The sequence below is a fragment of the Chlorocebus sabaeus genome, chromosome 17 (assembly GCF_047675955.1).
Source record: "Chlorocebus sabaeus isolate Y175 chromosome 17, mChlSab1.0.hap1, whole genome shotgun sequence".
NCBI lineage: Eukaryota > Metazoa > Chordata > Mammalia > Primates > Cercopithecidae > Chlorocebus > Chlorocebus sabaeus.
Window position 1 is genome coordinate 36,896,157 of NC_132920.1, and position 15,556 is coordinate 36,911,712.

Here is a 15,556-nt window from a genome sequence, read left to right on the forward strand (position 1 = left end):
ACTGAGTGTGAGATTCCTGTGCAAACTCGGCCTGGCCTCCATTAAGGCTCCAGGGATGGCTGCAGCCTGGAGGTCAGATTAGCTCAAAGGCTGCAACTCCAACCTTGGGAGAGAAGGAGGTGAGAGAAATAGTGCCCAGAGACAGGGGAAGGCCATGGGGAGAAGACAAATAAGGCTTTCACTACTCTATTCACAGTTCACAGTTTTTGGTTTTTTTGTTTTTTTTTTTGGAGACAGAGTCTCACTCAGTCACCCAAGCTGGAGTGCAATGGTACAATCTCAGCTCACTGCAACCTCTGTGTCCTGGGTTCAAGCAATTCTCCTGCCTCAGCCTCCTGAGTAGCTGGGATTACAGGCGTGTGCCATCACATCCAGCTAATTTGTATATTTTTAGTAGAGATAGGGTTTCACCATGGTGGCCAGGTTGGTCTCAAACTCCTGACCTCAAGTGATTCGCCCACCTTGGCCTCCCAAAATGCTGGGATTACAGGCATGAACCAGTGTGCCCAGCCATATTCACAGTTCTGTGGCCGTCCACCCTGGCTGGGCTGCCTGAAGTCATTGCAGATGCTACTTGTCACCTGCTGGACTTGGCTCCCAAACCCTTAGCACAGAGCCAACAAAAGCTGCAGTCCGGCTGACCATGACTTCTGGGGCCAGCACCCAAAAGAACAGGCTTGTTGGGTGTGGGAAAATGAAATGGGCTTCTGCAGACCACCCAATGAACACCTTACCTGGCATAAAAAGGCTTAGAACTGAGGCCTAACCTAGGAGGTGGCCAGGTGGGCAGAAAAGACCTTCGGCTCCGGGGTGAGCAGCCCTGGCTGGCAGTCCCAGCTCTTCCAAGTACGAGGTCTATTGCCCTGAGCCACTGGCTTAACCCTCAGACACTCCCCTCCTTTCCAAATCGAGAAAAATCACACCCACTTTGGAGTCGCTGTGCAAGTGAAGTATCTCCACATACAGTCAGCACTGGACACACGTTGCTCCGTTCCTGTCTACAACACTCCATCCCTTTATCCAAGCTCCTGTCTCCCAAACAATTCCCATGCTTCTTGAAAATATCAGCTCCGTGAGACCAGGGATTTTTGTTTGTTTGTTTACTGCTGTATCTTCAGCTTCTAGAACCGTGCCTAGCCTATATCAGGTGCTGTATACATATTTGTTGGCTGACTGAGAGCTCCTAACAACTTTATGAAATGGGCTGTGAAGGTAATAATACCTTCATTCTACAACATCACAAAAGGAGGCCAAGACTATGTGGCTTTCCCTGAGTCACACAGCTGGTCAGTGGTGATGCCAGGAGTCAGTGACCTGGGCCTCTGGACACCTACGGCCGCAATGACAGAGCCAGATATGTGTGGGCCTGGTCAAGTCAGCAGGGATGAGAGACACCAGCCAAAATGCCAGGCTGCCCCCCACTGCACACCAACCAGCTCTCTCTCTAGTTCCCTCCCAGCCGAGCGGTAAGGTCTGCCTCCTAATGAGCCTCTGCCTGGCAGGAGGAAGGTTTCCCTGCAGGCTCACAGGTCCCGAGAGCTGACAGGCCCTGAGGGGTTTTGCTTTAAATGGACCTGAGTCAGTCCAACACTCAACTCTTCAGGAAGAGGAGCATCAGGGCCTCGCCTGGGGCAGGCAGTGAGACTGGCAACCATCTCGGCCCCCAGCTTGCACTGTGCAACACTGGGCAGTGCCGCAGTGACTGTGCCTCCCGTCTGAGCCTCAGCTTCTGCATGTGAAAACCGAGAATGATGAGACACCCTTCATCGAGGCCATCAGTGGAGGTGCCTGATAGGGTGCCTGGCCCTCCTGGAAGCTCATCTGTGGCCGGATGCAAAAGAGAAGCAAGTCATACATCAAGGGTGCTAGGCAGAAGTGGGAAGCTGCGGTGACTCCTTTCCTCTCTCCAGGTAAGGACTCCACACACTTAACACCCTTTTAAAATCTACTCATTCAGCATCAAGGTGTGAGCAGCCTGACCCAGACAACTGTGGTTTCACAGGGACAAATCCTCAAGTCACAGAACGATTAAGAGAGTAGGGCAAATTCCAGGAAGGCAGGGGAAGTGCTTTTTGTCATCACCCCACTTTACCCCACTGGAAGGCTGGATTGTCTCTGACCCTGATGCCACTTCCTGTGACTTCAGCTCTGCTCAGCTGGGTCACTCAGGTTTGGCCTTGTGTGGACTGGACACATGGCAAAGGCAGGGAGACTCCAGGCCAGAGGGCCAGGCCAGAGGCAATTTCAACAGGAGGGAAATGCAACTTCTCCTTACTCTGGCAAGTTACATAATATCTTCTCCTCTATTTCCCTTGTAAAATGGGCACAGCATTAGTACCCGGCTCCTAGGGTTATTGTAAAATTTAAATTCGCAAAATAAGATAATGCATTTAAACCAATTAGAATACAACTTGGTCCATGTCCTAAGTCCTCAGTAACTGTAATCATATTACCTGGCTTCTGCACCCATCATTCCAAGAACACTGCCCTTTCTCATCAGGCCCGGTTCTCATCCTCCTGTACCTCTTCTCACAATAGGAAGCGATGCTCCCTGACCGTGCCGCCCTCCTCTTAGTTTCCTGCTATCCCTCTGACCATCTCCTCTTCTTTCTTGCTCCTGGCCTCTGGTACCCCCCACAGGGTCTCCCAGGGCACCAGATCTCTGCCCACCCCCCTCCTGGGGACCCCCAGACTGTTGTCCCCTCTGGCTTTAGCTGTGCCTGGTCCACAGCTGCCTCCTCTCAATGTGGCTGAAACCATGTTTACCTCTCTTTCCCCAGCCTCTCAACAGCAGCAGCTTGTGTTCAAAGAACAAACATAATCTTTATAACTTATGACTTTATAACTTATGACTTTATAACTTTATAACTTTAAAAGATGGGTTGCAGATAGGCTGTGAAAAGAACTGCATAACACAAATCTGTGTGTATAAGAATCTGGCTCCCAATCACACTGCCCATTTCTGTGGGTGGTGCCGCCTTTTCCTGCCCTCGAACGCTGAACCATTATCCCTTCCCCTCTTTCACTCCCTTACCCAGGCAGGTATCAAGGCCTTTTGGGTCTTCCTCTTCCTTCTTGTTGTTCCCCTCTCCTCTCCCCTCTGAATTATTTGGTATTAAAGCCAGAAGGACGTTAATGCCTTCAGGACTAAAACCAATCCAAGCAGCTTCCCTACGTCTAATCAGAAAGCAGAACTGCCCCTAACCCCTGAGCAAAGTTCTCATTAGTAAGCCTCCCCCAGATGTACCCTGGTCACAGCTCTGTCATGCCATGTCTTGGCTATTTGGCAACAGAGCATAGGGATTAACAACGCAGAACCTAGAGCCAGCCTGCCGGGGTCCAAATCCTGGTTCTACCATCATCTGGCAGCAAGACACTGGGTAAGTTACTTAATCTCTCAGGGCCTGTCTGTCTCCTTACCTGTAAAATGTGGATAGCACCAGCACCTCTTTCCAACAAGCTAATTGTTGGGAGGATTAAATTAGTTCCTATACATAGCACTTAGAGCAGAGCCTGGCCCATGGTTAAGTGCTATAGGAGTCTTTGCTATTATTATGACCTGTCTGTCTCCCCACTGGCCTGGGAGCAACCTAAGAGCGAGGCTTGGGTCCAATAGCTCAATAGGCCCCCACAGCACCCAATACAGTGCCTGGGGCCTGACTGGCTTGGAAGACACGGTTGTTGGGTTAAATCAACTATGGTTCTGTGAGGCTCCCAGACGTGCCTTGGAAGGAGGGGACGGTGGCCTCATTTTCCTGCACAGGGCCCTCCCCTGCCCACCCTGGAGGGCCTTCCGATGCTGGCACCTCCTGAGTGGCTGTTGGGTGCGTGGGTTACAGGGTTACACTAGGGCTGGGGGGTGGGGGGACAGGCCTGATCGCTCTCAGAGCCAGAGTGACATGCCTGGCCTCCTTGATTAACACTACTGTCTGTCACGTCATGGCAGATCTGTTTCTGGACATGGGGGAGAGCCATCCTGCAGGGAGATGAGGCTAGGTTCTGACTCAGAGTGGGAGGTGGGAGCCTGCCCCCCCACCAAATAAATACCCACCACCTTCAGTGGCCCAGTGGTGAAGCCAGGCCTCTGAGCTGTGCTGCCCCCTTCACTGTCCCTGACAAAGCTGGCTTCTGCAACCCTGGGAGCTCCTCCCTAGAGATACAGGGTTGTGGGGGGTCAGTTGGGCCCCCAGCAACCTCAGGGCAGCTGTGCCAGGGATCCCCAATTCCTTCTGCCCTGTGAGACTTTAACTGGCCCACTCTCCCATCCCCCACCTTGAATTTCCTCTCACTTTGTTTCCATCTCCCTTTATTCCCATGCCCCTGTCCCCAGGATCCCCCTCCCCTGACTTTCCAGCCTTTCCTGGGCCTTCTTTAGAATTCACTGCTCCAACCAGCCTGTCCTCCCATCCCCTCACCCACTCTAGAAGCCCCAGGAGCCAGCTAGATGTGTAACAGGCTTGTTTGACTGCAGCGCTAAGACGGTCTTTGTTCCCAGTCTTATTTTGTGCACTTATTTATCTGTCTGAAATACATGTGCACATCTGTGCTCCCTGTGGTCAGACCACAGGCTCCTTAAAGATGGGAATGCGACTCCATTCGCTTAAATGCCACACAGCTAGAGGCACCACGCTGGGACACAGGAGGCACTCAGTGACCACCTGTGGAACAGACTGTGGCATTTCTGTCCCAGCCAAGAGGCAGGAAAAAGAGCAAGCTCATGTCTCAAACTGGCAGCCTGGGGGTTTCTTCAGAGGGAAACAGGGGTGCCTAGAGGCCATTCATCTGCCCATCATCCCCTTAACACGCCTTGTCAGGCTCCCAGCTGCCCCCAGGTACCTGTGTTTTTGTTTGCTTGTTTGTTCTCTTTTTTTGTTTTTAAGGTTTTCTTTCCTTCTTTTTTTTTTTTTTTTTTTGGAGACAGCATCCCAGGCTGGAGCGTGGTGGTGCGATCACAGCTCACTGCAGCCTTGAACTCCTGGGCTCAAGTGATCCTTTCACCTCAGCCACCTGAGTAGCTGGGTCCACAGATGTGCGCCATGATGCCCAGATAATTTTTTGTAATGTTTTAATTTTTTTAAATTTAGTTTTAAATTTAAAAAAATTTTTTTTGTAGAGATGGGTGTCTTGCTATGTTACCCAGGCTTGTCTTGAACTCCTGGATTCAAGCCCATCTTAGCCTCCCAGAGTGTTGGGATTACAGGTGTGAGCCACCACACCTGACCTGAGGTGTCTGTTTCGACACCCTAGTGTTCCTGTCGGAGTGACCTGAAGAGGCCCAGCTTTCTTGGCTGTCCAGAGAACCCTGCCCTTGAGCCCCCTACCAGCTCACCCACCTAAACTGCAGCAATCACCAGGAGACGGGCATGGGTTCTCGTGACTCAACAGAAACCAACAGTCTCACAGCTCCCATTTTGGGTGGCCCCACTGTCTCCGGGCACTTGCTACAACGTATAATTGCATGTTTCCTTATGTGATTATTGGATTAATGTCTGCCTCCTCTACTGGCATGTAAACTCCACGAGGTTGGGTGAAGGGTGGAGACTGCAAGTTTGTTCCCTGCTGATTTCCCAGCATCTAGCACAGTGCCTGGTACATGACAGGGGTTCCCTAAACATCTGTGGATGAGACGCTAAATTTGGTATTTTAGGCACACCAGAGCCTCGTTGTGTAGGTTGTGTCGTGTGAGTGTCAGTGCAGTCCTGTATAGTAGACAGACATTTAAATACCCATTTTACAGATAAGGAAGCTCAGGCTCAGACAGGTCAAGGACTGCCCAAGTTGACGGCGCTTTTTGGTCACAGAGTCAGGATTAGCAACCAGGTATATGGTATCCACACTCCACAATCTACGCTTAAATGGTGATGAAGATGATAGCCAACATATAATAAGAGTAGGCATATGTTAAAACAAAAAATCTAGCCTGGGCAACATGGCCAAACCCCATCTTCACCAAAAACACAAAAAATTAACTGGGTGTGGTGGTGCATGGTTGTGGTACCAGCTACTCGGGAGACTGAGGCGGGAGGATTGCTTAAGCCCGGGAGGCGGAGGCTGCAGTGAGCTGAAATCGTGCCACTGCACTCCAGCCTGGGTGAAAGAGTGAGATCCCATCTCAATTAAAAAACAAAAAAAATCTGCCAGGCATGGTGGCTCACACCTGTAAACCCAGCACTTTGGGAGGCAGAGGCGGGTGAACTGCTTGAGCTCAGGAGTTTGAGATCAGCTTGGACAACATGGTGAAACTAGTCTGTACTGGAAAAAAAAAAATTGCTGGGCTTGGTGGTAGGTGCCTGTAGTCCCAACTATATTCAGGAGGCGGAGATAGGAGGATCACTTGAGCCTGGGAGGTCCAGGCTGCAGTGGACTGTGATGGCGCCACTGCCACTGCACTGCAGCCTGGGTGACTGAGCGAGACCCTGTCCAAAAAACAGAAAGAAATCCCAGGAGCTCTTTGCATTCCACCCCTACCCCGTTTGTTTATGGCAATTAGGCTGGCAGGATGTATCCCTGGGATCTTGACTCCCCAGTCTGTTGGCCAAGAGTTGGGACCAGCTGCCTCTGCCTGCATCAACACCCTGCTTCCCTGCTGCCATCTGCTCCTCCACTGGGAACAATGAAAAGACAAGCTGCTGAGCTCCAGGCCTGGGCACCCGGGGCACCCATCTGGGTTTCCCTGGAATCATTGGCACTTCCCATCCCCCTAGCCTTGGGAGTTTCCCACCAGTGGGGATGCCAGACAGAGGGGAAAGAGGTGGGGCGGGTGGGGAGAGGAGGATCTGTAGGCTGTGAAGAGGCAGACATTGCCGGGTGCAGCAGGGGAAGAGTGGAGAGGCTCACCAAGCCCCAGCCTGTGCAGGGCATTCCCCACTGCACAGCTCCAGAAGGCCTGGTTCCTGCTGACGGGACTGACCATGTTGATATGAACGAGGCCTCCCTCACTTGTGCTTGGGGCGGGCCCAGAGCAGAAGGGAAAAAGCAGGGACATTTTCTCATCTCACCGATCATAGTCGCCGTTGCAGAGGGCTCTCACGGGAATGGAGAAAGTTTGCCAGACTGGATTTAGGGTGTTCTTCATGACCTCCGTTTTGTGGCAAATGGTGAACCTGGTGAGGAAGAAGAGAGGGAAGGCTGTCAGGCCCAAACCAAGGGAGGTGAATGCAGGTCAACAGAGCAGTCAACTGGTTCACATCTCTGGTTCCCAGACGATGGAAATGATGGCTTCAAAAGGTGATGAGCTGCCCGTCACCAACAGCAGCCAAGCTGGCACTAGTTGGCCATCTGCTGGTGATGCTGCAGAAAGGGTTCCTGTACCAGGTAAGGACCTGGAGGTGGGGACAAATCCCAGGGTGTCAGGAGCCCTGGGTTCTAGCCCCTACTCTGGGGCCACCTCACTATGTGACCTTGAGCAAGCTCTCCCTTCTCTGGGCCTCCAGCTCCTCACCTGTAAACCCAGGCAGTTACCTTCTATCAAAGATTCTCCATCTGCAATCCACAGAAGGATGAGCAGATGAACTTCAGGGGTCTGTGAATCCCGGAAACATTGGGAGAAATTAGGTGTATGGGTTGTTTGTGCCTGCTGCTCCCCTGGCCTGGAATATTCTCTCCCCCATTTCCATCTTTATGACTCACTCCTCACTACCTTCAAACACCATCTCCACGAAACCTTCCCTGACTACCATATCTAAAATTGACAGCTGCCTGGTCTCCTGCCTCTCACATCCCCTAGACTCCTCCCAGACTTTTTTTTTTTCTATTTCATTTGTCACCATTTGACATTTTGATATAGTCTATTTTTTCCTTATTTATTCTGCTCATGATCCGTCACTAAAATGTAAGCTCCATAAGAGCAAGGATTTTTGTCTTTTTTGATCACTGGCACATCCCTAGTGCCTAGAACAGTGCCTGACACTTCGTAGGTATTCAATAATTCTTTACAAATGAATCAATGCATTTCTGGGGGCGAGTTTCCATAGCTTTCACTGGTATGTCAGTCCAATGAAATTAAAGCCCCTGACTTAGATGAGCTCTAAGACCCTTTCTGCTTTTCCCGTCTGAATCCATGAACCCGCTTTGCAAACTAAAAGTACAGAATTGACTTATCCCAGATGGGCCCTAATCTGGTGTCCCTGCCCACACCCCACGCCACGCTTGGCTGGCCCCATCCTGGAAGCCAGCCCTGCCACATGGATGGGCAGCCACTGCCAGGGCTGAGCCGGGGGCAGGGGCGTCTCTCTGAGATCTCCCACCACCAGCCCCAGCTACATCCCTGGTTGGAAAGGTCAGCTGAATAAGTGCCTGGGCTCCGCCCATACCCACACAGCCGGTGTCATTTCTTCTCTGGCAATTTTCAAGTCAAAATGTCATTCTGTCACCATGGCTTAGCATTTCTCTTCTCTGCTCCTTCTCGCCCACCCACTGGAGTGTGGAGACGCATGTGGGAGACCTCCCCACACACCCCAGAGCTGGTGGCGAGGATGGGAATGGAGATGGGAGCAGGAGGGGCCACAGCTGCCCAGGGCTGGGGCAGGCAGGTGAGGCAGGAAGAGGAGCCTGGGGCAGTCGGGGGAGGAGAGCTGGAGGGACAACAAGGAGTAGGGAATGGGTGGTCCTGGAGGGAGAGAGGATGATACTGTGCAGAAGCCCTGCTGGGCTCCAAATACTACCCCCCAACCATCACACTGACCCCTGTGGGCCCTCTGGAGCCTCCCACCTCTGGAACCACTGACTTCTCCCTTTCCCTCCTCTCACTTGAGAGCCAAGCTTGACCAGGTGTTCTAAGTGCAGCTCCAGGGGCACAGCAGGTGCCCCCTTGCCTTCTCCCTCCTCCTGTGGCTGGTGTGACACTTCCCTCTCCTGGCTCCCTCACTGACCTTCTTCCTAACTGGGGGTGTCTCTGCAGGCCTTCCAGTCTTCTCCCCGCAGACCCTCAGTGACCACTCTGTTCTCACCAGCGCAGCCATTGCCTTTTCACAGGGGCCGGATACTGGCCCACCTCTAGGCGGGCCTCCGGATCAGTTTCTTCAGTGCCCCACGGGATCCCCATGAGGGATCAGTGTCTCCTTGCCCCCGGAATGCTCCAGTTCACACTTGGAATGAAACTTGCCCCAAATAAACTCCCACGACCTCCCCGGTCTGATCCACCAGCTCCCCCGCTGCTCTGCAAGCACTCTGGGTTCCCTTGGCTCCACTGCCAGGGAGAGAACTCTGACTTCGGTCCCCATCCAAGTCCGGCCGACTGAGGTCCCCTCATTGTCCTTTTGCCCCCTTCCTCCCCTCCCCACTTCCTTCCCCTGCATTTCCACGGCACAGATCCAGGGTGGGAGCTGGTAGCACCTCCCACCTGTTCACCGTGTCAGTCACAAGGCTCTCCCTTTCCCCGCACCCTCCCCACCCATCCTACACATCACTCTGCTAGAGCAATCTTTCCCAAACACCCCTTGCAGTGCGCCCCTCTCCTGCTCCCAAATCCCTCTCCTCCTCCCAGCCGGCCTCAGCCAGACAAGCCCAGCTTGACCCTGGCTCTGCCTCTCTGGAGGGGACCTGTGTGGATGCCCAGAACAGTATGCAGGCCTTTCCCCCCCGCCAATCAAGTCAAGTCAAAGTCAACAGAATTATTTAAAGAAATCCTTCTGGGAGTCCTTTGGTGAGACAAAGAATCCTTTTGTCATGCAAATGATCATACCTAATTTCCCTTGTTTTGTACGTTCAGGAAAACTGATTTTTAAATCAGTTTTCCCTTGAACTGAAACACACCTCCTCCTCGCCACTCCCCCGCCCCCCCACCACACACACACACACACACACACACACACACACACACAATTTCAAGGGGAATTGGGGGGAAGGTCTTTCTGCCCTCTGGGCACACTTGCTTTGCCCAAACGTTTCTCCCTTCTCTAGCCCTTTATTCTTCCCTGCTCCCCCCACCCCCAAGGCGGGGACCCATTTTCTTCCTCTCCTTCAAAACCGGCTTCCAAGTTTCCCTTCTCCAGCAGCGCTTCTCTAATTAACCTCCCTGGCCCCATCGCTTCCTCATTCTGCAGAATCCAGCCTGTAAGTGGCCACAGCCTGCCAGAATTGTGGTGCTTAAAGAGACCGTGGCGACCACGTAATCCAACTGGATGAGAAAACAGGCCCAGAGAGGGGTCTTCACTTGCCTAGGGTCACACAACAGGCTGCTGGGGAGGACCTAGGTCCCCAGACCTTCCACCCAGAATCTGTCTCCCGGCATATACTGCTGACCTACATTTGCCAACATGTTGTGTACGCTTCCATCTTATTGTGGGTGGCTTCCAGATTAGGGAGAAGAGAGGAGGAAACAGGGGCTTCAAAGTCTGGAGTTTCAAATGAAGCCTATGCAGGGCCAGGCAGGGGAAAGGGTCCAGACTGGCCCTGTTGTGTGGGCAGTAGTGGGGGGCCAGGCTGGGGGCTGCTCAGGGGGCTGTGGGGACAGGGGGCTGGGCTTGGAGATAGGAGCTGATTTGTGTAGAATGAAGGAGCTATCAGAGGTTTCCCATGAGGGACTGGCCCCCTATTCCTGCCTTAGCCCTGTTTTTGCCTAGTACCCCCCACCCTCCAAATACCTAGTCCCCACCACTCCGTACTATGCTGAGACCTACAGAATGGCACCGCCAGCTTAGAGGCTGCCCCGACCTCCCACTGACCACACCTAGGTGCCCAGGGCACTACCCTGGCATCCTGGACTTCCACCTGGAGCTCTTGCCCTCTCTAGAGCAGGAGATGAGCCCAAGCCACCCTGCCCGGTAAGTCACCGCCACCCGTCCATCCTTGACTCCAGAAGGGACAAGAAGGCACAGTGCACAAGTGCCACCAGAAAACTCACGTTCCATCCTCATTGCTTCTGTAGAATACCAAGAAGGGGTCAGATTTCCCAAAGAAATCTTTCTTGTCCAGCTTGTTGGCACAGAACTGCATGGTGGCGACATCCTGGTGGGAGGGAGGGAGAACAGGGTGTGAGGCAGGAGAAGGTGGAAGCACAGCTCCCGGACCCTGGCAAGCACGAGGAGTCCAGGCACCAGCCCTGGTTGGAATGCACTGACTAAGTGCCAGGCCCTTATTCCATCCTCAGACAGCCCCCCAGCAGGCCTAGCAGACCACTTGGGTGGGGAAGCATGTGGAGTCCACAGCTGCCTCAGTTTGAATCCCAGCTCTGCCACGTTCTCTGTGTGAGCTAGGGCAAGCTAGGTGACCTCTTGGAGCCTCAGTTTCCCCTCTGAAACATGGGGCTGATGATAGCACACATCTTGCGGGGCTGTCATGAGGACTAAATGAGATCAAGGGTGTGACGTCCTTGGCAGAGTGAGGCACGTGGCAACCCCTTGATAGATGTGAACACACATGGTTTCATTACACTTTCACTGAGTGGCTCGGAAAGGTGACAGAGCAAACCCAAGGCCAGTCTGAGCTTGATCTGCAAGCCCCAAAGCCCTCTCTCTGGCCACATTGCCTCACCGCCTCACACCCATATGTGGTTTCTGGAGGAAGTTCGAGTTTCAGCATCACTTTCACACCCACCAGCTCATAGGAGGCTCACCCAGTGCTTTCAGGTAGACACAGTGGGGTCTGTGGCCCGTTTCACAGCTAAGAAGCCAAAGGCTCAGAGCAGGGAGTGGCTTCCCCATGTTCACCAAGCAGAGCCCACCTGCTGAGTCGCCAGCCCTGCCCCCTGCCCCAGCTGACCCAACACGCACAGAAGGTGTCCGGGCCCTGGTGCAGATCTCCGGACCCCTCAGCCCCTCAGCTTGCTGGGGCCAATGGGGCATTGGGAAGAGATGTCCCCGTCGTCCCCTTCACCCCTCCCGTGTGGCCTCTGCAATTTGAAAACTCTGCATCCTGACAAATCGGCTTCAAACCGGCTAAGCTCAGGGCTCTGGTGTCCAGACGCCAGGACTTGCCCTACTCTTGGGGTCACTCTGTTCCCTCACACATCCCCCTTCCTCTTAATGAGGGGGAGTGTCTTGAGAAGGCTGACCCATAGCTCAGTGAGGACCAAAACAGTGGCAGAGAAGAAGACGTAGCTCCCATGAGGTCGAAGGTCTCAGTGACAAGATTGAGCGATGGCTACGATGGTTAGGGATATGGCTGCTGGAGCCAGGCTGCCTGCTCCAGTCCCAGTCCCATCCCTCCTTAGCTGCATGACTTAAGGCAAGTTATTCACCCTCTCTGTGCTCAGTTTCCCTACCTGTAAAATGGGGGTAATGGCAGTGCCTATCTCATAGGCTCATGAGGATAAAATGAGTTCATAGGAGTACAGCGCTGTGTGCGTGTGAGCTATTATTATTTAAACACCTGTTCCCCCACCCAGTCACAGTGTGTGTGACCTCTGTCCCTGCCTCACTCCCACCTCCAACACCTCACATGCCTTCCCTCGGGGACATCTGATGACAACAAACACAGCTTCCCTTCATTCATGCACTCACTCACTCATTCAACATTTATTAGATGCCGTCTGTGTAGGGCAGTCACTGAGCTCAGCACTTTATACCCCTTATCATATTTAGTCCTCAAAATAATCCTTTGTTACTTTTCACAAATGAGGAAGCTGGAGGTTGGAGAAGTTAGGTGACTTGCCCGAGATCACCAGCTGGTAACTGGTAAAGCAGAAAATTTACACATAAATAAACTAATTTCAAAGTCATACCTCTTCCAGTATGCCACTCTGCCCTGCTGAGAGAGAACAAATTACATTCCACCACTTCCCTGCTTTCTTTAGAATCCACTGATTTCTTCAGACTCTGGACTTGTGTGGGCAGGGAGGGGCTGCATTCCTGTTACACTGGGATGGGGAAGAGGCTGTAAGGACGGGTGGTGCTGGAGACAGAATGACCTGCCCGAGGAGATGCCCAGGTAATGATGGCTTGTATTACGCCTCTCATCATCGCCCACCAGACAGGGAGAAGGAAGCTGGATTGGGGCCTTCCAAGGCCCTAGAAGCTCCAAGAATCCCTGAGCCTCCAGAGAAATCTAGGACCTCAGGCCTGGAATAAAAGAACAGCTGCCTTACTGAGCACTTACTAGATGCTAGGACCTGTGTTAAGCCTTCATACTTTATACAACTATACAAAATAACTCTTGTTTACCTATTTTACAGATGAAGAAACTGAGGTTTTTAGAGGTTAAATCATATACCCAAAGTCCTAGAGTGCGTAACTCAGACAGTCAGATTTCAGAGTTTTCACTCTTATCCCTCCAGAAAAATCTCTAGGCTTCTAAAGCAGCAGGGCAGACACACCCTCCTCAGGAGAAAATTCGAATCCCATCCCATGCTGGATGGAAGGAGCACTTTAAATGCCCCCCTAGAGAGCCCCATCCATGGCCTGGGAAAGGAACGTGGCCCAGGACTTGATGGGCGACTCGCTGGCTATATAAATTGGGGGGTCCAGTGCAAAGGGAAAACGAGGGGCCCTCTGTTCAAAAACAATCAGGAGATTCAAGATAGTGACAGCAGAGCATTCAACCAAGCACAGGTCCCCGTGTGACTACACAGGCCACGTGCCTGTGAAGCTGGCCCTGTCTCCTTCCCACAGAGGTGACCTGCAGTGGCATCAGAAAAGCACCAAGAGGCCCAGATTCTACCCAGAAGAGCAGCGGCGATGGCCCCAGCAAGGAACTCAGAGCTCAGAGCTCCAGTCCTGGCTCTGCATAGCCTTGAGCAGGTCACCCGAGCTCTCGGAGCCTCAGTCTCTTCGTCCGTGGAGTGTGGAATGGGATGACCACCCACGATCCTTCTAAGCTGAGCAGTTGATGCCACATGGGGAACACTGAAATAGCCATCTCTTGTGGGGAGCACTGACACTCAGGGGACAGTGAGGAAAGCCAGGATCCCCCCCAGCCTTCCCAGCCCTGGCCAGGGTTTGTGACCTCGCCTGAGTGACAATCTTACCTGAATAAACATAGGCAAGCCACCCAGGACCTGTTCAGCCTGCACTGGCTGACTATAAAATGCATACACTTGAAACAACCAAAACAGAGGCCACAAAACCCAGAGGCAACAGCACTTAGTTTTGCTTCCTAGGAACCCCTTAGTCCCTGTGCGATCACGAATGGGGGAGAAATATTAGAAAAGAATAAAAGAACTTGACAGGCCGTAAGTTCCAGGGACATTCAGTGCTCCATTGGGAGGGCTGCTGTCTTAGCCTAGCACCTGATGGCGAAAAACAGCACAAAGGGCGGGGGGCGCGGTGGCTCATGCCTGTAATCCCAGCACTTTGGGAGGCCGAGGCGGATGGATCACTTGAACTCAGGAGTTTGAGACCAGCCTGGCCAATATGGCAAAACCCTGTCTCTACTAAAAATACAAAAATTAGCCAGGCACGGTGGCTCATGCCTGTAGTCCCAGCTACTCGGGAGGCTGAGGCAGGAGAATCGCTAGAACCTGGGAGGTGGAGGTTGCAGTGAGCCGAGATCGTGCGACTACACTCCAGCCTGGGCAACAAGAGGGAGACTGTCTCAAATAATAAAATAAAAACACACACACACACACACACACACACAACAGCACAAACGAGCCAACGGTCACCTGGTTGGAATCCCAGCTCTGCCATCTAAGAATAGCGCCCCCTTGTAAGTCTGTGGAGAAGGCGAAAAGAGATGGCCTGTGTCACATCCTGGTCCACAGTGCCTCACACAGAGCAGGAGGTAACACTTGCAGAGTGCCACCTCATACTGGGGTGAACTGTATGAAACTGCCAATAATCAGCTGTTGTTTGCCTATGAAAATGGCAATATCACATGGGTCCACCCAAAAAGACACAGAGAGGGGAGCAACACACACTGGGGCCCATCGGATGGTGGAGGGTGGGAGGAAGGAGAGGATCAGGAAAAATAACTAATGGGTACTAGGCTTAATACCTGGGTGATGGAATAATCTGCACAACAAACCCCCATAACACAAGTTAGCCTACATAACAAACCTGTACATATACCCCTGAACTTGCAATAAAAGTAAAAAAAAAAACAAAAATTGGTTCTACCTAGTACGTGCTATAGTAGGTAGATATAATGTTATATGTATTAATTCACTGAATCCTTTATAACAACCCTATGAGGGAGGCACTGTTATTATTCCTTTTTTGTTTTTCAGACAGGGTCTCTCTCTCTCCCTCCGTCACCCAGGCTGGAGTGCAGTGGTGCGATCTCTGCTCACCACAGCCTCAACCTCCTGGGCTCAAGCGATCCCCCTGCCTTAGCCTCCTGGGAAGCTGGGACCACAGATGTGTGCCACCATGCCCCATGCCCAGCTAGATTTTTAAATTTTTTTGCAGAGACAGGGTCTTGTTATGTTGCCCAGGCTGGTCTTGAACTCCTGAGGTCAAGCGATCTGCCCACTTCAGCCTCCCAAAGTGCTGGAATTACAGACATGAGCCACCGCACCTGGCTATTATTCCCATTTTAAAGATGAGGAAACCAAAGCACAGAGAGGTTAACACCCTTGCTTGAAGTCACACAGCTAGTAAGAGGCGCTGAGATGAGAACAAGACAGTCTGGCTCCAAAGGTTAATAACTGAGATTCCAAATGATGACCTCAAATCATCGA

At 52.3% G+C, this 15,556-nt stretch overlaps 1 protein-coding gene across 7 annotated transcripts in view; it reads right to left on the bottom strand.

The window, feature by feature from the left end:
• CPNE5 (copine 5) overlaps nt 1-15,556 on the bottom strand; it is a 96,307-nt gene that overhangs the window by 27,317 nt on the left and 53,434 nt on the right. For all 7 annotated transcript variants that reach the window (XM_007972770.3, XM_007972772.3, XM_038006019.2 and 4 more), the window contains 2 exons: nt 10,844-10,947; nt 6,999-7,103 (listed from right to left, as the gene is read on the bottom strand). In XM_007972770.3, coding sequence (XP_007970961.1) covers nt 6,999-7,103; nt 10,844-10,947 — 209 coding nt within the window. The remainder of the gene's footprint in view (nt 1-6,998; nt 7,104-10,843; nt 10,948-15,556) is intronic.